Consider the following 25,265-nt stretch of genomic DNA (forward strand, 5'->3'; position numbering starts at 1 on the left):
ACCAACTGTGCACCGCTTCTCTGCTGGTGCCATCTGCACGTGTTTCATGTCCTCCCAGCAGGCTATTTCATTTTCTACCCTATGCAGTCAAGGTTCCGTGTAGGACCAGCCACTCATATGTCCCTCCTCCCTAGGAGCACTGATAACGAGAGCAGTGTAAGTCAGAATTTTATCTGAAGGCTTTCTTGCCAATTGACACAGCCCTGTTTTAAACTCAAGAGGGCTGATTTCAAGAGAGTAAATACACTCTCCAACCAGCTTTGCATGGTTCCCTGGATGCCTGGGACAGCTCTGTATTTGTAGCATGCCCTCATGGTCTGGCCCCGCTCTAAGTGACCACCCGCTTGCACCTTCAATGTGGGTGTCCCACATCTACCCAGGGATTGCTGCCCGGTGGTTGGCTGTTCCCCGCTAACTTGTCTCTAAAATGCCTCTCCCTTTTTAACTTGTAGAAAAGCCACTCTTCACCCGGGATGCATCCCAGTTGAAGGGAACATTCCTCAGCACCACCCTCAAAAAGAGCAACATGGGCTTTGGGTTTACGATCATCGGTGGAGATGAGCCGGACGAGTTTCTACAGGTGAAGAGTGTGATCCCGGATGGGCCCGCCGCACAGGATGGGAAAATGGAAACAGGTAAGTTCCCTGGAGCTGCAGAATTACCGCTGTAGAGATTCGAGCTGAACCTAACTTCCACAGATTCCATTGTGAATTTAATTCCAAAGTCAAAGGTCTCTTCAGTTTAGAAGAACGACAAATCTCATTTTTCCTACTTTAGATGTTTTTAGCTGAAATTATTTGTAAACAATGGAGAGATTCAATTCCTTCCTCATTTCTCAGACTGCCCTGTCTGCTCACTAGTCAACAGACTCTTGAGAATTGCCTCATCTGAATTACCTCAAAACTCCTTCTTAGGGAAGAGATCAACACATCACACCTTTGTTCAGCCTCTGATATTTTTAAACCTATATCAGTCCTTCAATATTCATATGCTAAATTGTTCAGGTTACACGTTTAAATGTGTGCGTGTTTATATCACAGAGAAATTATTTGAGTGACATTACTTTTTATGTGTAGCTATACAGTGTGTCAATTTAATTTAGTAGTTTTTTGCTAGCCATTATAAGTTAATTTTCATATATAGCTATTTGGATGTCTAAATGGTAAGTGAAATTGATTTCACATGGAAATGCAGTCCCAGATTAATAAGGACAGGAAAATACAAAATATGCTAAGTCCCAGAGTAGAAAGAAATGAATGAAGTAGGTCTGATTTAACCATCTGATTGGTGATTCGCTCACCTGGCCCATGTCTTTAAATGAATTCCATAATTTACAATTAGCAATTTTTTTTGTGGAAAAAGTTAAATTATTAAATTTGATAATCTGTTTATAAGATGCTTATTGAAGAATTTTAGTGGTGTTACTTATAAAGTACTTTAGATGCTATTAAATGTATTGTAATTATACCTGCAAAGAAAATTAGTCCATCATCGTTTTTATAGTTTTTCATGTTAATTTCACTTATGGAAAAAGATGCACATGTCGGAGAACTGTGTTAGGCAAGAAGTTGTGTCATTGTATGTAGAATTGTTTGTTTATAAGTTGAATTATTTCCATGAGTCCAAAAAGAACTAATCTATGGAAACAAAACACAAAATTGAGGTGTTCGTTTGAAATTGCTTATTTTTAAAGTTGTCAGAGCTTTATACTCACTTAGTAGTTTCTTTATACCTGTCATTTTTCAAGATTCCTGTATGAGTATATTTGTCAGTACAACTCACTAGCAAGGGGAATGTACACACTAACACGGTGTCTCCCGAGAGATGCTACACCTTCACACCAAATTCAAAATGCCAAGACTCAGGTGTGAGCTCTAGTAGGTCAACCACAGTGGACAGCCAAATGTCCAGGAGCATGGGGACATAGAGGCAGAAAAGGAAGTGGGGTGTATCTGGGAGGAATGGTGCAGAAAAGAGTGACATTGTCAAAATACACTACATGAAGTTCTTTTTAAAAATCTTTGAATTTCTAAACATCCCATTTTGAAAACACAATTGTTGTTAATATCGCGTGTACATAATTTTCTACAAGTGTTGATGCCCAACAACAGTGTTTATCTAGAAAGACTTTATAAGGATCCATACCTGTTCTGTGATAGTTACAAAAGAAGAAAAGGCTTCTTGTGGACAGTCAAAACATGAATATGTGCACAGCAAGTCGTTTTCTTCTTGTCCTTGATTCTCTAATTTGCCGTGCCCACATGGGGAGAAGACTCATTCTACTACAAAGCCAGAGCTTTATTCAGAATTTAACACATTTTGTTCATTTAAGAAAATCCCACATCAACTCCTAATAGAGAGGCAAGAACCAAAGACCTAAGTCTGCTTGGTGTCTCCTATTTAGTTTGCTCTGTGAATTTGACAAGCACATCTTCAGCTTCTCCTTCTAGTCATGCAATGTGCTAGGCCTACAAAGGTAGGAATGACCGGACCTCATTTCCATGGAGTGTACATCTAGAAGGGGCTTTAGACACATTAATAAGATACTAGAACCCAATGTGATGAGGTTACAATACCCCTAATGCCGGCACAATTTTAGAAGAGTGTGGAAACAACAAATTTTTAAATTATTTTTTAATTTATTCTTCTCTCATATATTACATAGCAACTGCAGTTCACAAAAAAAAGTTTTAAAGAAGAGTGTGTTGCATAATTTTATTGGGCCTTTAGAGAGCTGGTAATTTCCTTTATTGTAAAAGAATTTAATAAAACAAAATGTGATGCTTTTTAAATATTCAAAAAATATATTCACCTCTAATTACAAGATAATTTTAACACATGTGTAAATGTATTTCTGCTACAAACATTTAATGAAGATCTGTGCAGGCCAAACATTCTGCTAATTAACAAGGATGCAAATGTAGAAAAACAAGTGTTCCTATTCCCATAAAATTCGCAGTGTAGATTGAAATAATGAGTGATCTGTCGATGAATGTTTATATCAATGAAATAATAAGAAGTACATACGTAAGTAATGACAAGGCACAGAGGAAGAAGCTGCCAATGCTCTAAGAAACCCTCACACACATGATGATAATGGTTTTAAAAGACGAATAGATGTTTGCCGACTGAGCAAATGAGGAAAGCTGTTGGGAGACACACATGAACAAATGATTGGGAAAGACTAAAAGATGTTGGCAAGCCGTCAGTGTGTGTGTTGGTGTTTTCACTCGGGTATGCTCTGGTGGTGAAGTATAGTGTCAAATGACAGTCACACATGGGAAAGACTATCCAGACTTACAGCACACACTAAAGAATTATACACAGTCATCTGTCGTAAAGTTCTAAAAGACCGTGATTAGGCAGATCTTTACCTAAACTTCTTTGGGGTAAATCTTGATGGATGGATGGAAGGATGGATGGATGGAAGGATGGATGGATGGATGGATGGATGGATGGATGGATGGATGGATGGATGGATGGAAGGAAGGATGGATTTCGGGTGGATGACCTTATAAATGTAACATCTAAATGGACTGGATTTTTAATTCCTTGTCAATGAGGTTGAATAAGGTAACTCAGTACCAAAGCAAAATTAAACCCAATTTTCATCTTTGGCAGGACAAACCATAAACAAGTAGGCTAGAGAACAAATTCCAATTTTTGAAATTAACCTTAAATATTGAGTAAACTTTTAAAATAAAAACAAACACTCTAGAGGTTAAAGGGATTCACCCATGTTTAAGATGGGCGGTCTCATTTTATATCCAAATATGCATGGAAACAGTTTAATTGACCTTTTTAGCTTTTGGTTATCTCTAGTTTAGGGAAACACATCAATAGCTTGTAAGAAGGCAAGAAAAAGAACCATATGAAAAAGTTTCTCTTGGGTTCTGTACCAGAGCAAATGGGGTGAGCAGGGAATTCTCTTACTTGGCAGTGACATCTGGCAAGGAGCAGAGGACAGGCAGAAAACAAGGGCAGTGCCCTTCCTTCCGGCAGCCCTTTGACAACTGAGCCAGCTCCCAGCGGTTGCATAAAGTCATTCCCTGATGCCCAGGAACTATCTAATTCTGACTATTAAGGATTCTATATTCTGGAAATCAAGGACCACAGGCCCCATTAATGTTCTTTAAAGTAGTTTAGCATCAATGCTGCCTAAGTGTTTAAAGTATTCTAGAAATCAAATTTGATATAACAGAGCTCACAGAAGCCAAGGCGTCTCAAAGGTATTTATCTACCATCTTCTGTTGAAAAACTTTCTCATCGCAAGACATTTTGTTGTTTTGTACTATTTGCCTGTTTTATTAATAGAATCCCAAATAAGTACCCTGAACAAAAGGCAATCCTTAGTCCCTGGCGTTTCTTCGTTTTAGTGGCTCAGTTGAACTGCTTATAACCTCATTGTCTGTGTTTGTAAAAGTAGGGGTACCCAAATTTTGACATCCTCTGTGTGTGTGTGTGTGTGTGTGTGTGTGTGATGCACATAAGTGTGTTGATGCAAATTTCAGAAGGTTAATATCAAAATGCCTTCCTCTTTCGTGTTCTACCCTTTTTCTATTTCAATTTTCTATTTCGAGCAAGGTCCTGTCACTGAAGCTGATGCTCACGGTTTCATCTACACTAGTGAGCCCCAAGCCCCAGGGACCCTCTGTCTCCACTCTCCAACACTGGGGTTACAGGCGCACACTGCTGTGTTGGCCTCTTCATATGAATTGGGAGTCTGAACTCTAGACTCATACTTAGGAAGCCAGCGATTTGCCCACCGACCCAGTTACACAATACCCCTTGATAGGTTTTTTGGTTTCCTGTTCATTCATTTGTTTGCTTTTGGGAGTTTTCTTTTCTGCAGATTTTTACGTGCACAGACCTGCTAATTCTAGATTCCAAGAAACGATATTTGGGGTGTGATTTACTTCTTTATCATTTTGTTAAAGCAGTATGTTCATAAACAAAACATGTAGCGTGAAAGCATTTATAGTGAACACAGTGTTTCCTTACCTAGCCCGCCCATCCTCCAGGCCTATGTCCAAGATGAAACTCATTAGTTTCTGGCCTGTCCAACCTTTTGACATTGCAATACAACATTGTCGTCTACAAAATTTGTATCTGAGAACCTGCAGTTGAATTACTAGAAATGTTCATAGAAGAAACTCTCAAGTTTTAAGTAGCATTACATTTTGTACTGCTTTATCTTTGGTTCGTGGAGCCTATATGCCAACCTCTGTTAGATGTTTCTCTCAGTAACTTTACACAGTACAAATTTACAATTGTAAATTCTCTTTACAATTTAGACGTGGATTATGTTTATGTCCCTAAAGAAGGAAATGATACTTTTTCTGACTTCTGCCGCATTGGGTCTCACATGTTTTCTTTGGTAGTTACTAATTTTAGTAAAATTGTAAGATTTGTGCATTGTCTTGTATTTCTAGGTTGGTTCCTTGAACTCACTAGCACACCATCACTATGGCTTCTGTCACATGCCCTTGTAAAGTTTCACATTACCACCTGGGTGGCAGTGGTACACAACTTTAAGCTTAGCACTAAAGAGGCAGAGGCAGGTGAAGCTCTGAGTTCAAGGCCAGCCTGGTCTCCAGGCTAGGCAGGGCTACACAGAGAAACTGTGTCTCAAAAATAAATAAATTAATTAATTAATATTTATGTTGACTTTTTCCTTTGTTTGCAATAGCTTTCTCTAAATTGTCTTACTTTTCAGAACTGAAGAGATGACTGTGTGTAGGAGTACTTACACTCTGTGTATAAGCATGGGGACCTGAGTCTGCTTGTCTAATACTCATATAAACATATATACTCATGTTTATATATACTCATATAAACATAGCCAGTCATAGCTGCCCATGACTATCATCCCAGATATTTCACAAGGGACAGGAAACAGTCAGATCCCAAGAACTCACTGCTGAGCCAGCCTAGCCAAAAGAGCAGTCTTCACCTCAATGAAAGATCGTGTCTCAATTCAACAAGTTGGAGAGCAGTAGAGGAAGCTTTTATATGTAATGTCCAGCCCTGCCCTCCTCATGCATGTGCCTTGCTAAAGGCACCTGTCGAAAACTCATGTGAATGCTCTCAAACACAGGCTGACCTGAGCTTAGAGTTCCCAGAGAGACAGGGGAAAGCTTCTAGGCCTAGAGTGGCACAGCCTGGGTCCACTTTGTTCTCTTGACCATAGAGTCACAAGTCAGCCCGATGCTGGGGGAGGTAGATAAGTGCCACTATTGATTGGAAAGGAGACAAGAAAAATCTAGTCATATTTTTAGCTTTATTTTTCCCTAATGAAAACAAAGGAGTCCGTAACAACTTGACATAGTTCTTTAATATCTTACAACTTTTTTCATATATGAGTCTCATATATGAGTAGTATATTTACATCATTTCTACCCCTCAAACTCCTCTCATGCCCCCACTCTCACATGTATGATCTCTTCTTCCTTATTGGGATGTATATATGAGTGTGTGTGTGTGTGTGTGTGTGTGTGTGTGTGTGTGTATACATATACATCCAGTTGAGTCTGCTTAGTGTGCTTAGTGTTATTCATATGTATATGTGCTTAAGGATGACAACTTGGGATTAGACAACTTATCAGGGTCTCATTTCTTTCTTTCTTTTTTTTTTTTTTGGTTTTTTTTTTTTTTTCCGAGCTGGGGACCCGAACCCAGGGCCTTATGCTTCCCTAGGCAAGCGCCTACCACTGAGCTAAATCCCCAACCCAGGGTCTCATTTCTTGAGAAGATTGAAAATCAATCTCTCTCTCTCTCCTCTCTCTCTCTCTCTCTCTCTCTCTCTCTCTCTCTCTCTCTCTCTCTCTCTCGCCCTTCCTCCCTCACTCCCTCCCTGTCATTAATTATCTGTAGCTCTTCATCTGGGGGAATGGAGCCTTCTCTCCAGTCATTCACTACTTGTGAGTTTTCTCCCATTTATGTCATTATATCAACTGGTATTACCATTCTTCAGATCATGTTTAGACTTAGTCATATTGTCAGTATTTCATGGCTTCCCTGTCATATATTAAAGACACTATCCTGCCACAGATGCACTGGACCTCCGACTCCTACAATCTTCCCACCCTGTCTTCTTTTATGTTTCCTGAGTCTTATTTTGAGCATATGAGGTTATGTTGTAGATGTATTAACTGGGGTCTCACACCTCACGGTCATGTTGACCATTGTGAATTTCTGTGGTCTCCACCTGCTGATGAATGAAGACTCTTTGATGAGGGGTGAGCTCTATGTTTGTCTGTAGATATAATACTTATTATTATAATGAAGTTATTAATTATAGTAGTTTAAGAAAGTGGCAGTAGTAGCGCTCCTCTGGGGATCATGACCTCACCAGCCACAAGTAGTTGACTGGGTTTACAGTTCTAAGAAATTGTGTCATGAATTCCCTCCTATGAAAGGAGCTTCAAGTCCAATTAGGCAGCTGGTAGTCACCCCAAAGATATGAATTCCACTGTTGCACTCTTGCAGGATGTCTTGTCATGCCTTTCATTATTGTGATTGGTATGCTTTATAGTAGGACAATTTCTTTTATCCCTTGGCAGCTTGCACAGCACCTTCAGAGACTCTGAGAAGTAGACTTCAGGTAGGAGGCTTTCAGATGAGTTCCAGCTCAATTCCTCCAAGTCCTGTATTTGAAGCACATGCTAGCTTCAGCAATAGGCTCTTACCTTCAAGTTCTGGCAGGCAACCAAAGGCAAAGGTACAGCCTGCATTATTTGGGAAGCATCTTGGACTTCCCTGATGAACGACTCAAAGAGAAGTTTCCCATGCATAACACTGGTTTTTGTTACCCCATGGCTGTCAGGGGAAATACACACATACACACACACACACACACACACACACACACACATAGATGATAGATAGATAGATAGATAGATAGATAGATAGATAGATAGATAGATAGATAGATAGATGATGAATGGATAGACAGATGATAGATAATGTTCAGACTCAAGTCTATGTTAGATTGTTTTCTTCTTAAAAATATGAGATAAGGCATTTTTGTGGCTGGTGTTGAGTCCAAATGGAACTTCAATTATCCAATTTCCAAATATATCCATATATCCAAAAGTGAGCTCAACATGGACTAGAGTAGGAGTTCTGGTGGTTAAAACAAAAGTCAGCATTCCTTGGGAACTTGTGAAAGGAGTCATTTCCATTAAGTCTGGGGGAAAGAAAACCCAGCTACCTGTGGTGCTGATCAACATATCAAAGCCCATGCTGGCCTCTAGGCATCCTCAGTATCACAAGTGCCTGTTACTTATTTCAAACTCCAGGATATAATCTTACCCTTCTCACCTGCTCCTCTACCCTAGACTCTCTCCAGCTCACAGGCTTCCCTTACCCCCTCCCCAGCTACTCATCTTTCTCATAACCTGGCTATTCTCACTATCTATCTATCTATCTATCTATCTATCTATCTATCTATCTATCTATCTCACATTCTATCTATCATCTATCCATCTTTCTATTATCTATCTAAATATCTATCATCTATCTGTCTTTCTTCTATCTATTTCTGGCTATCCTCTTACACTCTCTTGTTCTCTTACTCTCTCTAGCTTTGCTCTATTCTCTGTTTCTTGTCACTGCCCTGATTACACCAGTCTTCCCCACTCTTCCCACTTTCATCACCATGGCTACATCCAGTCTGATGACCATGTTCAGTCTACTTCTTTCACTCTCTGTTCTGTCCTCTTCCAGATACCTCTTGATGTTTCTCTCTTAAATATACAATAATAACCTTAACCATTTCGTGGAGTGGTCATTTCAGCAATTTCTTTATTGCACCCCCTCACATACAGCTGAAGAGATGGCTCAATTGTTATGAGTATGTACTATTCTTTCAGTGGACCTGAGTTTGGTTGCCCGTATCCACATTGGCTCACAAACACCTGTAATTCCAACTCCACAGCGTCCTAGACCTCTTGTCTCCATGGGCACCCACATTCACATGTAGATATCCAAACACACACGCATGCACATAATTACAAATTAAATAGATCTTTAAATTTTTATTATAAAAAGTCATGTGACATTGTAGGATTGTGGGTCCTGCGTTTGCTCTACAACTAGGCATGGCCCCTTGGAGAAACAGAATGCAGGGAATTTGACTGCCCTTACCCAATGCTGCACCCAGTGTTGGGCTGTAGGAAAGCACCAAGGCACTGCTAAGTGGGGCAGGAAAATGCAGTCTGAGATGTGGGAAAGCCAGAGTTGGGGGTTCTCAGACTCTTGGACATCCAGGTACTGCTGGGAGTCTTGAAAGAGCTGAGAATGGAGTGACGGCCTACAGGCTGTGTCTAGCCCAGGGTTGGGGAGGGAGGTTGAGAGGGTAGGGAAGAGGAATGCCAGCTGGTCCCATAGGGAGAGTCCTTGGATTGACAGGCAGCAGTCTTCATGGTGGTCAGAGCTGGGAGTGCAGAGGCCTTTTATGGTAGACTAGATGTCTCCTCATGGTGGGTGTCAGTGAAAAGAGTCTGTCCATAGTTCTGAATTGTTTATTGGCAAGACAGAAGGTAGATGCATAAAACCATACTCCACTTCTCAGGGTGGCCTGAAATTAAACACCTTTGTCAGCGAGGGATGTCTGGGAAGGGAATCTTATTGGCAGTGCCCTCCGGGCCTCTGGGTACCTCATCAGCATGGAGATCTCTGTGTCCAGCCTACTGACCACAGGTCACATCTCTTTTCCTATTGTCTTGGCCTCAGATGTTAGGGATGCCTCATCTATGTGTGGAAGGGCTTGAGGTGTTGCCCTTGTGTGGCTAATGGCCACAAATCAGGGGTGGGGGTCATGTGGGAGGGAGACGACTATATGACAGGGGCTTGGTGCCCAGGAGGAGACAAAACTTCTACCGTCTCTTCAGGGTCTCCGGAGCTTCAAAGCCTTTGGCTCAACCAAGAACCAGGCTACCTCTCACAGTCCACTGCCCCACATGATATAATTTTTTTTTCAGGTTTAGACAGGTTTGGTCTCTTTAAACGCTAAGGATGGTATTGAATTTTCTTCCTGGTGACCAGTAAGAGCACCACTAGAAGAGAGAGAAGAGCCATGCTTGTTTAACCTGTTAATATATTTCCTCTTGATTCTCCCCACATATCTCCTGTGCCCACTGTAGTAATGTCCTCCAGATCAATAGCAAGTCACTTCACACTTAAGCAAGAGCTATACTGAACGCTTTCTGTCCACTCTGCTCCTTTGGGAATCATGAATAAGCGATACAGATGTCACAATCGACAACACACTTAATTTCAGCAGCAAACCGAACCATTTTGAAAGGATGTTTTAATAGATGTGCACCAATTTCTAAACCATGCTATGCTTCCTCAATAATTCATCTAAGTTTTAAAGAGTTCCTGTCATCCAAATGCTATTGTGATGCTTGGTCTTGAGATCACTTATATCGTTTTCTTTTCACCTTGTGCTGTTTCTTTATGCCCTCTTCATTTAAAAACTGGATAAAAGCCAGCTTCAGAGGGGACAGCATACACATATCCTGACTTTCACTTTCTGACACCGGGGACTTGATCGCCATTTTAGTACAGATACAACTACCTTCTATGTGTTTTTCTCATGATATATATTCATTAGAGAAAATCTTATAGTGGTTAAATTATGATATCCATGATAACTTTTACCTATTAAATTCAAGGAAATTGGTGCACTGAAATGTACTCTTCTTGCTATTAGTTTTAAATTATTCTGCACAAAACCTTTCTATTAATTTGTAATTGGTATTCTCCCCAATCCCCCCCCCATTAGCAGATAAAACAGATAGCAGGTGGGACAGCAATTCACTCCAAAATCATAACTCAGATCAGTGCTGTGCATTATAACCCCAAGAGTATTATACTATATTACTGTGGCCTTTCTGAGTATAAAAATTAGCATTTAAAAAAATCTAAAAGCTTATATTTTTAAATTTAATAAAACATGGCCTGGCTATTTTAGAGTTAACAGTATCCATATTTATTTCTTGGAGGAGATGGTTGGCTGTGGTGTATTAATGAAAAGTTTTCTTTTTTATTGTTTAATTATGTTTTATTTTATTTCATTTTTATTAAATTGGATATTTCTTATTTACTTTTCAAATGTTATTCCCTTTCCCGGTTTCCCGTCCATCAGCCCCCTAAGCCCTCCCCCTCACCTTCTATAAGGGTGTTCCCCTCCCCATCCACTCCTCATTACTGCCCCAACAATCCCCTACACTAGGGTCCAACCTTGGCAGGACCAACGGCTTTCCCTTCCACTGGTGCCCCAACAAGACTATTCACTGCTACATATGCAGTTAGAGTCTTTGGGTAGTGGCTTAGTCCCTGGAAGCTCTGGTTGGTTGGCATTGTTGTTCATATGGTGTCTCAAGCCCCTTCAAGCTCTTTCAGTCGTTTCTCTGATTCCTTCAACGGGGGTCCCGTTCTCAGTTCAGTGGTTTGCTGCCGTCATTCGCCTATGTATTTGCCATATTCTGGCTGTGTCTCTCAGGAGAGAGCTACATCCGGTTCCTGTCAACTGCACTTCTTTGCTTCATCCACCTTATCTAGTTTGGTGGCTGTATATGTATGGGCCACATGTGGGGGCAGGCTCTGAATGGCCATTCCTTCAGTCTGTGCTCTAAACTTTGCCTCACTGTTTCAATATAAGGTAGACAGTCAAGCTTGAAGTGACAATATCATCCTAATACATTTAACTATATTTCCTATTTAGTTTATTTAGATCTGGATTCAGAATCACTGGTTTTTTTGGTTTTTTGTTTTTTTTCGTAAATAAATTAAATGATGCAAATTGAAGCAAGACATGTCTTATTCCTGGACTGATGGAGTGGAGCTTTCATGCACTGGGGGATTGCTCTTTATAGGTGGTGCTTCTATTCACCCCTCCTCCAGTTGAACTGAAAGCTCTTGCTTCGTTTCCACCCTCCTCGTAATTCTGAGAGCTGCAAGGCATGGACAATGTCTTGTTTAAATCAATTAAATCTTCAAAGATTAGTTCACCAAACAAGCGTATATGGCCAAATTCAACTTATTGGTTGAACAAATAAATGAGTCTATCTGTGCAAAGCTGATTTTCCTAGAAAGGACACGGAAGCTTAGCTCAACTATAATAATCAGACATTACTATTCGTGGACCCTTTAAAGTACTGTTGTTTTCTTATTATCGTTTACACAAACATCTCATCAGATGAGTCTCTAATGTAAAGCACTTGGAAGAGACATGAGACATGAATGAGAGCCATCGTAACAAGACAGTCTTTCAAAAATTGGAGCGAATTTGAATTCCTGGGGTTGATTCGTCTGTGACAGGATTAGAGAACATGCTTTATTCAACCTTTGAATCCTAGAAGAAAAATAGTTCCACTCTGAGCATTTCAATGGGTGTTTGTTTCTGCAAGTGTTTTTGATGGCACTAAGAAGTTTAAAACTGTGGCGGAGAACTTGATAAAATTTATTCTGCTCACTGGATAATAGGAAAATGGGGACATTCTGCCTCTCTTGTATGCATGTACAAGTGACAATTAAGTTGTTAGCCAATTACAGAAGTCATGGGATTCTAATCTCTATCTCCAGACATAACTTAGAAAGTCAGACCCTAATCTTACTTCTCATATGAAAACCCAGTCCAAACATGAAAGGAGTCAGCTTGAATCAGAACAAATAAAAAAGTCAAGGATGCTTTGGAACCGCATGAGGTAAGGTAATCACGTCTATTAAGAGAGATAATATTCCCTGTATTAGATCCCTACAGAGGATGTTGACATATACCTTTACAGATAGGAGCAGGGCCCCAATATACATTATCATGCAGAGACACTACCAGCAAAAGTGAGAAGAAAGAACAACGTCTTTCTTTTTTCCAGCTACGTCTTGGGTCTTAGTTCCTAACTCTAAGTCTCTTAGCATTCCCAATGAGAAGATACTGCTGGAGTCAATAGGAGATAAATTACCATGTGGCCCTGTGTTTATAAGTGTAATTCTGCTGGGTTTTCCGGAACTGCAGTGAAATTGAAGATAAAAGTCCGCTGCAGTCTGCAGGTATCCAAGGAGCTGCAGCTGCAGAAACAGCATTCCTAAGTCCAAGGTAATTAATGGGCCCAGCGAGGAGTCGCATGAAGTGACAAGAGCACAAGTGTCATCCTGTAATTTGCCACTTTGTTAGAAAATCCAGCTCTGTGAAGGTGGAGTTTGCATTGGTGAGAAGAGGGACTCTACCCTGTGTCTGAGTCACGGACAAGGTTGGATGTCAGTTCCAGGGACCAGGATGAATGCTGTCACTCTTTCTCTGCATCATCATCTATGGGGTCCTTCCTCCTTCTCCAGCCTTCCCTTCCTGCATCTTCATATGACCAGAGAAGAAAAAGAACACTGGCAACATTTTCTCCTGTGTCCTCACAATAGAATGAAAACTCTCAGCATGAAGAGAAAAGGTTTTGATTGCCACATCTCCAAACGGAGTAGGAAATACCCAACTCGTAAGCAGCAGCATGTTAGACACAGAGTAATTTTTCAGAGGAATTGCTCATGAACTCTTATAAGATCATAAATTTGGGCCATTGGGACTTTAAATGGCTCTGAAGTGTCAACGCAGTAAGAGTGTGTGTGTGTGTGTGTGTGTGTGTGTGTGTGTGTGTGTGTGTGTGTGTGGTGTATGTGTATGTGTGTATGTGTGTATCTTTGTGTCTGTGTCTATGTGTATCTGTGAGTGTGTCTCTGTGTGTATCCGTGTTTCCGTGTGTATATGTGTATCTTTGTGTGTGTCTATGCATGTGTCTGTGTGTGTCTGTGTCTCTCTGTGTGTGTCTGTGTGTGTGTGTTTATGTCTCTGTGTGTATCTGTGTGTGTGTGAATCTTTGTATGTGTGTCTATGCATGTGTCTGTGTCTGTGTCTCTCTGTGTGTATCTGTGTGTGTTTATATCTCTGTGTGTATCTTTGTGTGTGCCTGTGTGTATGTGTATATGAGTGTGTCTGTGTTAGAACTGGGAGCAGCAACAGCTTAAACACAAGTATTCACCTTTGCGCTTGTGAAAAGTCCTGGGAAAGAAGAAGGCAGGACTCTTTTGTCACCGGCAGTTGCCTAAGGTAACTTCACTGATGACAAGTGTAGTATAAGAATTTACAAAATAGACCGTCAAGTACAAGCTAGCAGACACAGGTTTGTTTCCCAAGACCAAAGGTTTTTGGTTTTTTTTTTGTTTGTTTGTTTTTTTTTGTTTTTTTTTTGTTTGTTTTTTTTTTTTTTACACTTTGGTTTGGTTTCTTGTTGTTGTTGTTAGCAAAATACAAAGGTCATTTCATCTTTAGAAATAAAAACTTAATAACAACCTGCCATTTCCTAAAGAAAAGGTGACATTTTTTTCTGTGAAAAGGAGACATTTCGCCCAGAGGCAAGTAGAGGCAGTTGCTAGGCTTCCTGACAGTGAGTTTACACGGAGCAGAAGGAGGCAGCGCTGCTGGCGGATGTAACATTTCCTCGCCTATTCAAATGCTAAAGAACACGAAATGGGTTTTCCGTGGCGATTCTCCTTGTCTCTTACTGATGTCAGAAGCAACATGATTAATTAATGGTACAGAAGAACTCGTGCCTTGCTGAGACAAACAGAAGTTACACACAGACAGCCTTAGGCCCTGAGTCAAAAGCTCTGGGTTGCATCTCTGACTGATTTGGTTCTGCCTTGTAATCCCACCCCTAGCACCTCAGGATGCCAGGATTGCCACCCCTGCTAACCATTCAAAATAGAGAAATGCATACCTCACCTGCTAATTCAGCAAGCCTCATAATGAGTTGGGGGTGGGGAAGTGTCATTTGGAGCTTCTCTGTGGCCCACAGTTCTCCCATGGAACGTCACAATAACCCCCACCCCCACCCTTGCCTCCACCCTAATCTCTACAAGATGGAGAAGAGAGAAGGGAATCTTCAGGAGAGTTTGCTTTGTGTGGGGTGCAATGTGTGTAGTGACGGGAATATAGCAATCCCAGAAAAAAGAGGCAGCCGAGGGCATTTCCCTTCTCCCATCTCCATTAAAATCGCTATGGCCTGCAAGGAGATATGAGCATTTGATTTCCAAATTGGATAAGTGCTCGGATAGGGGACTTCATTTCCTTATCAGTGTGTTTGGGAAAGAGGTGGAGAATAGCGTGATGGTGGAAGAGAAGGCATGGCGATGTAGCTGCCCTTGCTTGGCATGACAAGGCACTGTTGGGTTTCTGTAGCTGAGGGGACATAGGGAACAGTGTCTGACCTGTGCCAGCTGTCTTCCACACACCATTTGAGAGCTGCCTGCTGGGCAGGGAACACCCAGCCACAGCAGATTGGGCAGTGCCCCAACATGGCAAGAACTGATGGGGCAAGAGGTCAAGTGAGTCAAAGAATGCAGTCACCCAAGGATGAGTACACAGATCCATCCTAGAGAGAGCTGGCTACTGAGTACCTGTCACTTCTATGGCTAGTCACCATTCACCAGACACATAGCCATAACCAACATAGAAAAAGAAAGAATCGCAGTCTGCTGAATAAAGGAGTGTGCCTCTCTCCCCCAAGTTCAGTGGAAAAAATTAGACCTTGGTGAATGAGGCAGAAGGAAGGTGGTGCTCCGTTCTAGCCCATGAAGAAAAAGAGAGAAAAGGAGACTTAAGCAAGGTTTGACCCTTTCCTAAGACAAGTGGTGAAAAGACCTCCGGAGAGGACCTTTCCCTCAGGAGGAGACCCCCAAGCGCCCAATGACCGAACCGAGGCCACTCGGATGCAATCAGCAAGAGGGTTTATTGGAAAACACAGGTACCTCTGGGCACACAGTCTCTTGGGAGGACTTGGCGCCCAGCAGCTCCAGCATGGGGCTTTTATAGAGTTTGGGGAAGCAGAAGCGGGCGTACAGAAGCAGATGCATGAATTACGGGGATTGGTGGATTTAAGCGAGGCATATAGACATGTTCACATATGATTGGTTATTTCACAAGATGAGGTAATAAGGTATTACTACACACATTGGCAGGTTTGAATCATATTGAATGAGGTTGTAACATGGTAAAAATGTACGTCGTGGGCTGGGGCGTCCTGAATGTCGGGGGGCTAGGGACTTATCTCTTCCTGCCAGATCCGGTACTCCTAATCTGTTCTGTATTCCTTTCCTTTTATGGTCTGTTAGTTTTAACGGTGACTCGGCCCAGATTCCTAGGGCCTAGGTATCTGGGCGTGCCTGGGCTCATTCAAGCCTGTTGCAACTCTGAGTTAAGACTCATGGGGTGGGTCTTTCATTTTCCCCCATTTTCTTTTAGACTTGAGTAAAATCCTTTACTCAAATCGAATTTTAAGGAACCTCTTCCTGTTGTCTTACCCTCTGGTATTGTTGGGTGAGAACAAGCGTCTGAATGACTGAGAGTCTGTTCTTTATGAACTGCATCAATCTGTTTAGAATGCAGGGGCCAAAGAGGAGGATTAGGAGGAGGATGATTAAGGGTCCCATCAAGGTGGACACCAGGGTAGCAAACCAAGGGGATCTGTTAAACCACCCCTCGAACCAGCCTTGTTGGGAATCAAACAGCTTCTGTCTCTGGGCCAAGCGTTCTCGGAGCTTAGCCATGTTATCTCTCACTAATCCTGTATGGTCTGCATAGAAACAACATTCTTCTTTTAGAGCAGCACATAGCCCTCCTTTGAAGGAACAGCATGTCTAGCCCTCTCCTATTTTGTAAGACTACTTCAGACAAAGAGATGTTAAGGACTTTTCTAATGCACTCCGGATTCCTCGATAGCTTTTAGATCTGCATTCATGGCGCTAGAAGCTATTTAAAGTGACCCGTCTCGATGATGAGGGCGGTGGTCCCGTCCCTATACCTGCAGCCATTCCTCCTAAGGTGATTCCTCCTAAGAGTAGAGCTAGGGTCATGGTGATGGGTTCTCGCCTGAATCGAGTCAGCCCCTCAAAATGTGAGTATATGTACTCGGGCCCATGGTAGGTGACCTTAGGCCAAATTTCTACCAGTACACAGTAGTCTGAGGATCTGCGGAGGATTGCGCCGGAGATACAAGGTGTCAATCCAGTGTTACAGGCCCAATAGGTGCCTGTAGGAGCTGCTAGGTAGTAGCTTCCAGTGGGGATCCTCTTGGTGATAGTGCAGAGGACCTGGTGAGTGGGGGGTATGGTCCCTATACAGAGTCCCTGTCCTGCGACTTCCGTCAACGTCAGCCTATGGGTAGGGAGGGTTGTGCAGCTGGCCCGGGCCGTGGTCTGATTAGTATAATTCCCCATGACTGCCACACCCTCATAATAGGGCGGGCTAGAGACCAGGCACAGCCAGCATTCTTGGGTCTTGTCAGGTTCTGAATAATTGAGTGCCAAGTATGCCCCGGTCACTAAGTTGATTAGCCGGTCTCCCGTTCCTAGCAGCTGAGGGGCCGGTGTGGAAGGGTCCCTAGTCAGGGGGAGGAGTTGTCAAGATATCCCGGAGTTCTGGTGGTGTTTAGCCATAGTGGGGGTCCGACTGGGGGCAGTGCGGTGCTGGTGGGGAAGGGGCTTTTTGATCCATGAGGACTGGGTTTGGACCAATCTCTTGTCTGACCCGTTCTCTCACCAGTTGGAGGGAGAACAGGAGTCCTGGGTTGGATTTGGCCAGGGGGTATACAACCGTATCCCCCACCTCGCCCCACCTTCCAGTCTGTGTTTTACCTTGATCCGTGAATTCGATTGTAATTCGAGATTAGCCTGGAGTCTCAGGGAGAAGGCCACTAAGTCCCCCTTCTTGGTCCCCACCATCCTCAGTGTAAGTCTCACCCCCACTTGGCGCATGATAGAAGGTCTCAGGACCTCCGCACTCCCGTGTCCTCTTACCTCCGGGACAAGTATACCAATCAGAGTGTCTGCAGGGTGGGTATGAGTTGTGGGGAGTCCGCTCAGTATGCTCCCAGGGTCCTTAGCCAGTTGACAAGGTCGAAAAGTCAAAGGGGCCACCAGGTTCCTTCAGCATGCTTACCATTAGCTAGGACTTGAGACCAGCCCGTCTCTAAATTAGTTATTATCCAGGACATATTATATACCTGGTGGGGGCTAGCCCCCAGACTCCCCACCCTAGTCCATAAGACATTTAAAGCAACAACGTGAAAATCTTAGCTTTAGGGGGTTTTGAGTGCGTTGAGCCTTCCATGTCTGAAGCAGCGATGTTGTGATCTGCCCGTTTCCTCAGGTCGGGCTGCCTTGGCGTGAGCGCGTGGATCAAACCCAATTCAAATCTACCTTCAAGGCTGTCGGGGTAGTCAGGAGAACTGTATAGGGTCCTTTCCACGAGGCTCAGATTCTTGGTCTGATGTCTGCGCACCCACACAGTGTCTCCGATCTGGAGCAGGTGCGGCACGTCGGTTGTTCAAGCCTGTCTTGGTAGGCGTGACTAGAGGTTTCAGATGTCTCTCTCGATTTGTAGGGCCTGAAGATGTGCTGCCAAGGAAGGGCTAATAGCGAATTCAGAGATATTTGAATCAAAGAAATTGATAAATGGGGTGGGGTCCGTATACTATTTCAAAGGGAGTCAGGCCATGGGGCCGGTGTATTCGGGCCCGGTATAGGACCAGGGGTAGTAGGGACACCCAATCCTTTGAGCCAGTTGCAAAGCGTTAATTTAGATAAAGTCTCTTAATTGTTCTATTCATGCGCTCTACCTGTCCTGAACTTTGGGGTCTATAAGCACAATGTAACTTCCAATCAATCCCCAATAACTTGGCCACCAACTGACTTACCTGGGGAGGCTGGCGGGCCCATTATCTGACCCCCAATACTTGGGGCATTCCATACCTGGGGAAGATTTCTTGAGGAGCTTCTTGGTCACCACCTTGGCCGTTTCATGTTTTACGGGGGAAAGCCTCTACCCATCGGAGAAGGTATCTATGAACACTAAGAGGTATTTGTGTCCGTACATACCGGGCTTGATTTCAGTGAAGTCAATTTCCCAGTGGGTACCAGGCCGATGTCCTCGGGGACGGACTCCTTGTCCAATTTTAGCTTTTCCTGGGTTTACCTGAGCACAGGCCCTGCAGCTTTCAGTCACCTCCCGCAAGGCCTGATCTCGTCCCAGGAGGTAGGTGTCAATCTCTTCTCGTCTTAAGAGGGTCTTCATCTTCTTGAGTCCCAGGTGTGTTAATTTATGTAGGTAGGAGATTAATTCAAAGGTCATCTTCGTAGGCATAACTGTTTTCCCTGTGTAGACCCACCGTTTTAGCTGTGGGTACCAAACGGCCCCCATTTTCTGTAGGAGCTTTGTGTCCTCCGTGGTGTAGAGCCAACCGGTCTGTTCCGGCTGTGGAGATGTGGGTTGATCTTGGTCTTTTAAGGACAGAACTTGGGTGCCCATGGCGGCCTCACGCGCTGAGACGTCAGCTAGCCGATTTCCCCGTGCCTCGGGGCTGTGTCCCTTCTGATGCCCTGGGCAATGTATAATGCTCAGTCTTTTTGGTAGGAACAGAGCTGCCAGGAGGGCCAGAATTTCAGTCTTGTTCTTAATGTCCTTACCCTCAGATGTGAGCAGCCCTCTTCTCCGGTAGATCTCTCCATGGATGTGTGCTGTAGCAAAGGCATAGCGGCTGTCTGTATATACATTCAGCCTCTTACCTTCTGCCATTTGGCGCCTGGGTTAGGCAATGAGTTCAGCCGCTGTCTTGGAGGTACCAACAGGCAAGGCGCTTGCCCAGATCACTTTGTCCTCCGTAGTGACCGCGGCTCCAGCTTTCCGTTCCCCATTCAGCAAGTAGCTGCTACCATCGGTGTACCACGTATGGTCAGCATCCTGGAGAGGTCGGTCCGATAGGTCTGGTCTGGTTCCATGTACTTCTGCAAGGATCTGCAGACAGTCGTGCTGTTCTGCCTCCTCTGGCAAAAGGAAGCAGAGTGGCTGGGTTGAGAAGCGACCACAGGCCCAAACTGGACCGTTCCGCATCCAGTAGCAAGGCTTGGTAGTGGGTCATGGGAATTAGAGAGCCAGCGGTCAGGGGGCTGTTTTATCAAAGCCTCCACTGCATGGGGTGCCAGGATGGTGAGTGGCTGCCCCAAGGTCAACTTCCCAGCATCTTTAGTTAGGACGGCAATGGCTGCCACCATTCTCAGGCATGGTGGCCAACCGGAGGCCACAGGGTCTAATTTCTTAGACAGGTAGGCTACCGGGCGCTTCCAGGGTCCCAGTCTTTGTGTTAGGACCCCCTTAGCATACCCTTGCTTCTCATCCACAAATAGTTCAAAGGGCTTGGTGATGTCTGGGAGACCCAAGGCAGGGGAGGACAGCAAGGCCCGTTTAATGTTATCAAATGCCTCCTGTTGTTCTGCCCCCCACTGGAAGAGCACCCCCTGTTTAGTGAGAGGGTACAAGGGGGCTGCCATCTCGGCAAACCCAGGAATCCAGAGGCGGCAGAATCCTGCCGTTCCTAGGAATTCCCGTAGCTGTCGGCCATTTCTTGGGGCTGGGATGTTGGCCACGGTCTGTTTCCTAGCCGGAGTCAGCCATCGCTGTCCATCCCTTAGTTGATAGCCTAAATAAGTAACCTGGGTCTGGCAAATTTGAGCCTTTCTGGCAGAAGCTCGATAGCCCAATCGCCCCAAAGTCTGCAAGAGGGATTCTGTTCCCTGGTGGCATGCTGTCTCAGAAGTGGCCCCTAGAAGAAGGTCATCAACAAACTGAAGAAGTATAAGAGTGGGGTGCTGGACTCGAAAGTCAGCCAAGTCCCGGTGTAAGGCCTCATCAAAGAGCGTTGGGCTGTTTTTGAAACCCTGTGGTAACCTTGTCCAAGTCAACTGTCCCGAAAGCCCCATTTCAGAGTCTTTCCACTCAAAAGCAAATAAGGGCTGGCTTTCTGGGCTCAGCCGGAGGCAGAAGAAGGCATCCTTCAGATCTAAGACCGTATACCAAGTATGGGTGGGAGGCAGGGTGCTGAGTAGGTTATAAGGGTTTGGGACAGTTGGATGAATATCTTCTACTCTTTTGTTGACCTCTCTCAAATCTTGTACTGGCCTATAGTCTCCAGTGCGGGCTTCTTAACAGGTAGCAGAGGCGTATTCCAGGGTGACCGGCAAGGGACTAGGATGCCTTGGTCTAAGAGCCTCCTGATATGTGGCTTTATGCCCTGATAGGCTTCCCATGACATGGGGTACTGTTTAATGGAGACAGGAGTCGCGGTGGCCTTTAACTGGATAATTAGGGGAGGCTGTTGGAGCGCCAACCCCATCCCGCCAGTCTCCGCCCAGGCCAGTGGGAATTTCGTGACCCAAGAGTCTATTTCTGGAGATTTTGGCTTGTCCTGTTCTGGTTCATATAATCTATATTCATCTTCTAACTGAAGGGTTAAAATCTGAAGAGGAGTACCGCGGGGCCCGGTTACTCGGGTCCCTCCTTCTTCAAAATGGATCTGAGCTTTTAATTTGGTAAGCAAGTCACGGCCCAGCAGAGGGTATGGGCAGTCCGGAACATGTAAGAAGGAATGGGTCACCTTACCAGTAGCCAGCTGAACCCGTCGATCTGTAGTCCAACGGTATCTCTTGCTGCCAGTGGCTCCTTGTACCCAGGCCGTCCGGTCGCTGAGTTGTCCAGGGGCCTGGGTGAGGACTGAGTGCTGGGCTCCTGTGTCCACCAGAAAGGTGACTGGCTGCCCCCCAACTTCAAGAGTTATCCTGGGCTCAGGGGGGGGCTCCTGGCCCTGACCTCCCTAATCTTCATCTAGGGCCAAGAAGGAGGTCTGTGGGCGGGGTCTTCGGAGCCCGCTGGGTTTCTTAGGGCAATCTCTGGCCCAGTGTCCTCTTTCTTTGCAATAAGCACATTGATCCTTATCTAGCTTTGGCCCCTTTCGAACTCCCACCCTCTCTCCCCTTTTCTCTTGACCCTGAACTACGGCGGCCAAGATTCGACTCAACTCTCTGCTTCTTTTTCGGTCTCTCTCATCCTTTTCTCTACGTACTCTATCTTCCTTTTCTTCTTGTGTCTCTCTCTTGTTATAAATTCTTTCTGCCTCCTTAAGTAAATCCTGCAATGTATACCCTTGTAAATTTTCTAGTCTCTGTAGCTTGGCCCTGATATCTGGTGCTGCCTGCCAGATGAAGGACATGGAGACATTTGTCATTTGTCCTGGATCATCTGGATCATAAGGGGTATACATGCGATAAGCTTCCTTAAGTCTCTCTAGGAAGGCTGAGGGAGTCTCCGCAGCCTCTTGTACCACTTGTTTCACCTGAGCCAAATTGGTGGGGCGTCGTGCCGCCCCTCGGAGACCCGCTAGGAGCAACTGGCGATAAAGGCGTAGGTGTCTCCTACCTTCAGCCGTGGTGAAATCCCAATCAGGTCTCGTAAGTGGGAATGCGTCATCAATCTCTTCCGGGAGCAAGGTGGGGCGTCCATTGTCCCCCAAAACATGTTTCCTGGCCTCTAAGAGCACTCTCTGCTTCTCCTCAGAGGTCAGGAGGGCCTGTAAAAGTTGCTGTATATCATCCCAAGTGGGCTGATGGGTAAGCAAGACAGATTCTATCAGGTCGGTGAGAGCCACCGGATCCTTAGAAAAGGGGGGGTTGTGTTGTTTCCAGTTATATATGTCGGCCGCTGAGAACGGCCAGTATTGCATCTGGCCGCCAGCCCCTTGTCTAAGCGGAAAGGCCTGGGAGGTGGAGTCTGGCGCCACCTCGCGTCGTCCCCGCAGTCTTCCAGCCACAGGGGAAGGGGCCGCCTCGTGTCGAGGTCTAGCAGGCGGCTCCACTTCCTCTTCTCTGGGCGGGGCTGTAGGTACAGGGTACGGAGGAGGTTCTTCCAACAGGAGATCTATAAGGGGGGAATTTGGGTCCTCTGGGAGGACAGGTTTCGGGGGAGGGACTTTGGGAGACTCTTCCTTAGTTAGAGCAGGATAGAGAGAGGAAGAAGCAACCAAAGGGTCAGGTGGGCTCGGGGAAACAGGTTTAGGGGAAACAGGAAGCCAATTCGGGTCCACAAAGGGTTCTGCCCAAGGAGGAGGGCTAAATGCCAAGCTCTCCCAGGTGACAATGTAGGCCACCTGGTCAGGGTGTCCGTACGGCTTCTGGCGGAAAATCAGGTCCTTAACCTGCAAAATAGTGGTCTTATTAAAAGTGCCGTTCACCGGCCATCCCACATCGTAAGTGGGCCACTCGGACGTGCAGAGGGTCCGCCATTTTCCTTTCTTGATCTCGACCGACTGATCACGTGCTCGGTTTCGGACGTCCTTCCAATGGTCTAGAGTGAGACTCAAGGGGGTTGTTAGCGATTGTCCCATGGTAGCTTCAAAGAAAATTAGGGCACAAATTAGACAGACAAATCCAACGATCAGACAAATAACAGACAGACGCTCCGCGCGGCTTCGACGTAAAACCCAAAACAAAGAGTCAGATGGAGGTGCCGAGGGTCCTGGACCCTCTCCTCCAACCAAAACCACGTATCCCTCTGATACGGGCTGAGCCCCAAAGAACTGAGCTCCAGACACCCTTGGAACGTCTTCCAGGGCTGCGGGGGGAGAAGTCCGAGCTCGTCAGCTCCTTCTCTGACCCGCCCAAACGGAGGCGCTGAGGGTCCTGAACCCTGAGACACCGAAGGCCCTGGGCCTTCTCCTCCGACCAAAACCCAGATCTAAGTCCAAAACTGAGAGGAACTGAACACGCGCACAGGACAAGACAAGACAAGACAAGACAGGGCAAGACACGACAGATGCCGGCCGGCTTACCTCCCGGTGGGTGGTCGGTGGTCTCTGGGCGGAGGATCTCTAGATCCCGGACGAGCCCCCAAAATGAAAAGACCTCCGGAGAGGACCTTTCCCTCAGGAGGAGACCCCCAAGCGCCCAATGACCGAACCGAGGCCACTCGGATGCAATCAGCAAGAGGGTTTATTGGAAAACACAGGTACCTGCGGGCACACAGTCTCTTCGGAGGACTTGCGCGCCCAGCAGCTCCAGCATGGGGCTTTTATAGAGTTTGGGGAAGCAGAAGCGGGCGTACAGAAGCAGATGCATAGTTACGGGGATTGGTGGATTTAAACGAGGCATATAGACATGTTCACATATGATTGGTTATTTCACAAGATGAGGTAATAAGGTATTGCTACACACATTGGCAGGTTTGAATCATATTTGAATGAGGTTGTAACATGGTAAAAAGAATACGTGCGGGCTGGGGCGTCCTGAATGTCGGGGGGCTAGGGACTTATCTCTTCCTGCCAGATCCGGTACTCCTAATCTGTTCTGTATTCCTTTCCTTTTATGGTCTGTTAGTTTTAACGGTGACTCGGCCCAGATTCCTAGGGCCTAGGTATCTGGGCGTGCCTGGGCTCATTCAAGCCTGTTGCAACTCTGAGTTAAGACTCATGGGGTGGGTCTTTCAGTGGGACATGGGGAGAGAACAAGAAATATTTCACAGAAATGATTCCAAGACTGACTCAGAGAGAGAGATTAAGAATTTGTTAGTCATCCAGGGACAATAAGTATTGTGTATGAATGAAAGTTACAAACATGCAGATAGGCAAGAGACACGTGAGGAGGAACATTTACTCAGTTAGGATGCGCAAAGAGTAGACTCGCCTTATAAGACTGAAACAACATGGTCCCTACAAAGATCCAAAGCTGAGGCAACTGGGGATATCCTAAGTAGTCTGTAAGCCTCAGGGCTGAGTGGAAGCAGAGATTGCAGGTGGGAATAACTGAAGCGAAAACCTGAGCTTCACTGCAGGAACTTAGCAAGGAAGGCGAATGGACAAGGAAGGCAACATGATCAAGTGTGCTGTGGTTACAGTGACACTGCTCACAGCAGTCAAAAATAAATAAATAAATAACTAAGGGATCAGCACAAAATACAGAGAGAGGAAAAAATGTGAAATTCAGAAGAGAAACCAAAGCCCACGCAGGACGGATTTCTACTTTCTCCTCCAGATGCATCTATCCTGGTTCACTTTATGGTACCTGTCAAGGATCCACCTTGCCTTGAAGCTCCACTTGTTTTCAGCTCATGGAGAGAACCAGCAAAACCCGAGTTGGGATGACTAAAACTGCAAGATACTTTGTTAACTGGTTTTTGTTGTTGTTTTTTAATTCAAATATGCTGCTTCCTCCATTTTAACTTCGTATGCTAATGTGCACTTTTATCTTTTCCCTTCTGGGTGTTGTCAGTCTGTCTAATTAGATTAGAGAATCATCAGGTGAAAGCCAATAGCTAATTCTGTGTTTACTACAGCGACAGCACACTGCTGATACTGAGTCATTCATATTCTCCCATAGAGGCTCACCAGAGTGAC

At 44.9% G+C, this 25,265-nt stretch overlaps 2 protein-coding genes across 2 annotated transcripts in view; one reads left to right on the forward strand and one right to left on the reverse strand.

Moving 5' to 3' along the window:
• The window catches only part of Magi2 (membrane associated guanylate kinase, WW and PDZ domain containing 2), a 1,438,642-nt gene that overhangs the window by 1,111,118 nt on the left and 302,259 nt on the right, over nt 1-25,265 (forward strand). The window contains 1 exon segment of the mRNA XM_032907059.1: nt 453-635. Within this exon segment, the coding sequence (XP_032762950.1) occupies nt 453-635 (183 nt within the window).
• LOC116904163 (bromodomain-containing protein 4-like) lies at nt 21,027-23,912 on the reverse strand. The gene is made up of 2 exons (XM_032907060.1): nt 21,485-23,912; nt 21,027-21,341 (listed from the first exon to the last, which is right to left on the reverse strand). The coding sequence occupies exon 1, from the start codon at nt 23,259-23,261 to the stop codon at nt 21,696-21,698; it is 1,566 nt and encodes a 521-aa protein (XP_032762951.1). The 5' UTR covers nt 23,262-23,912; the 3' UTR covers nt 21,027-21,341; nt 21,485-21,695.

The sequence above is a fragment of the Rattus rattus genome, chromosome 6 (assembly GCF_011064425.1).
Source record: "Rattus rattus isolate New Zealand chromosome 6, Rrattus_CSIRO_v1, whole genome shotgun sequence".
Classification (NCBI taxonomy): domain Eukaryota; kingdom Metazoa; phylum Chordata; class Mammalia; order Rodentia; family Muridae; genus Rattus; species Rattus rattus.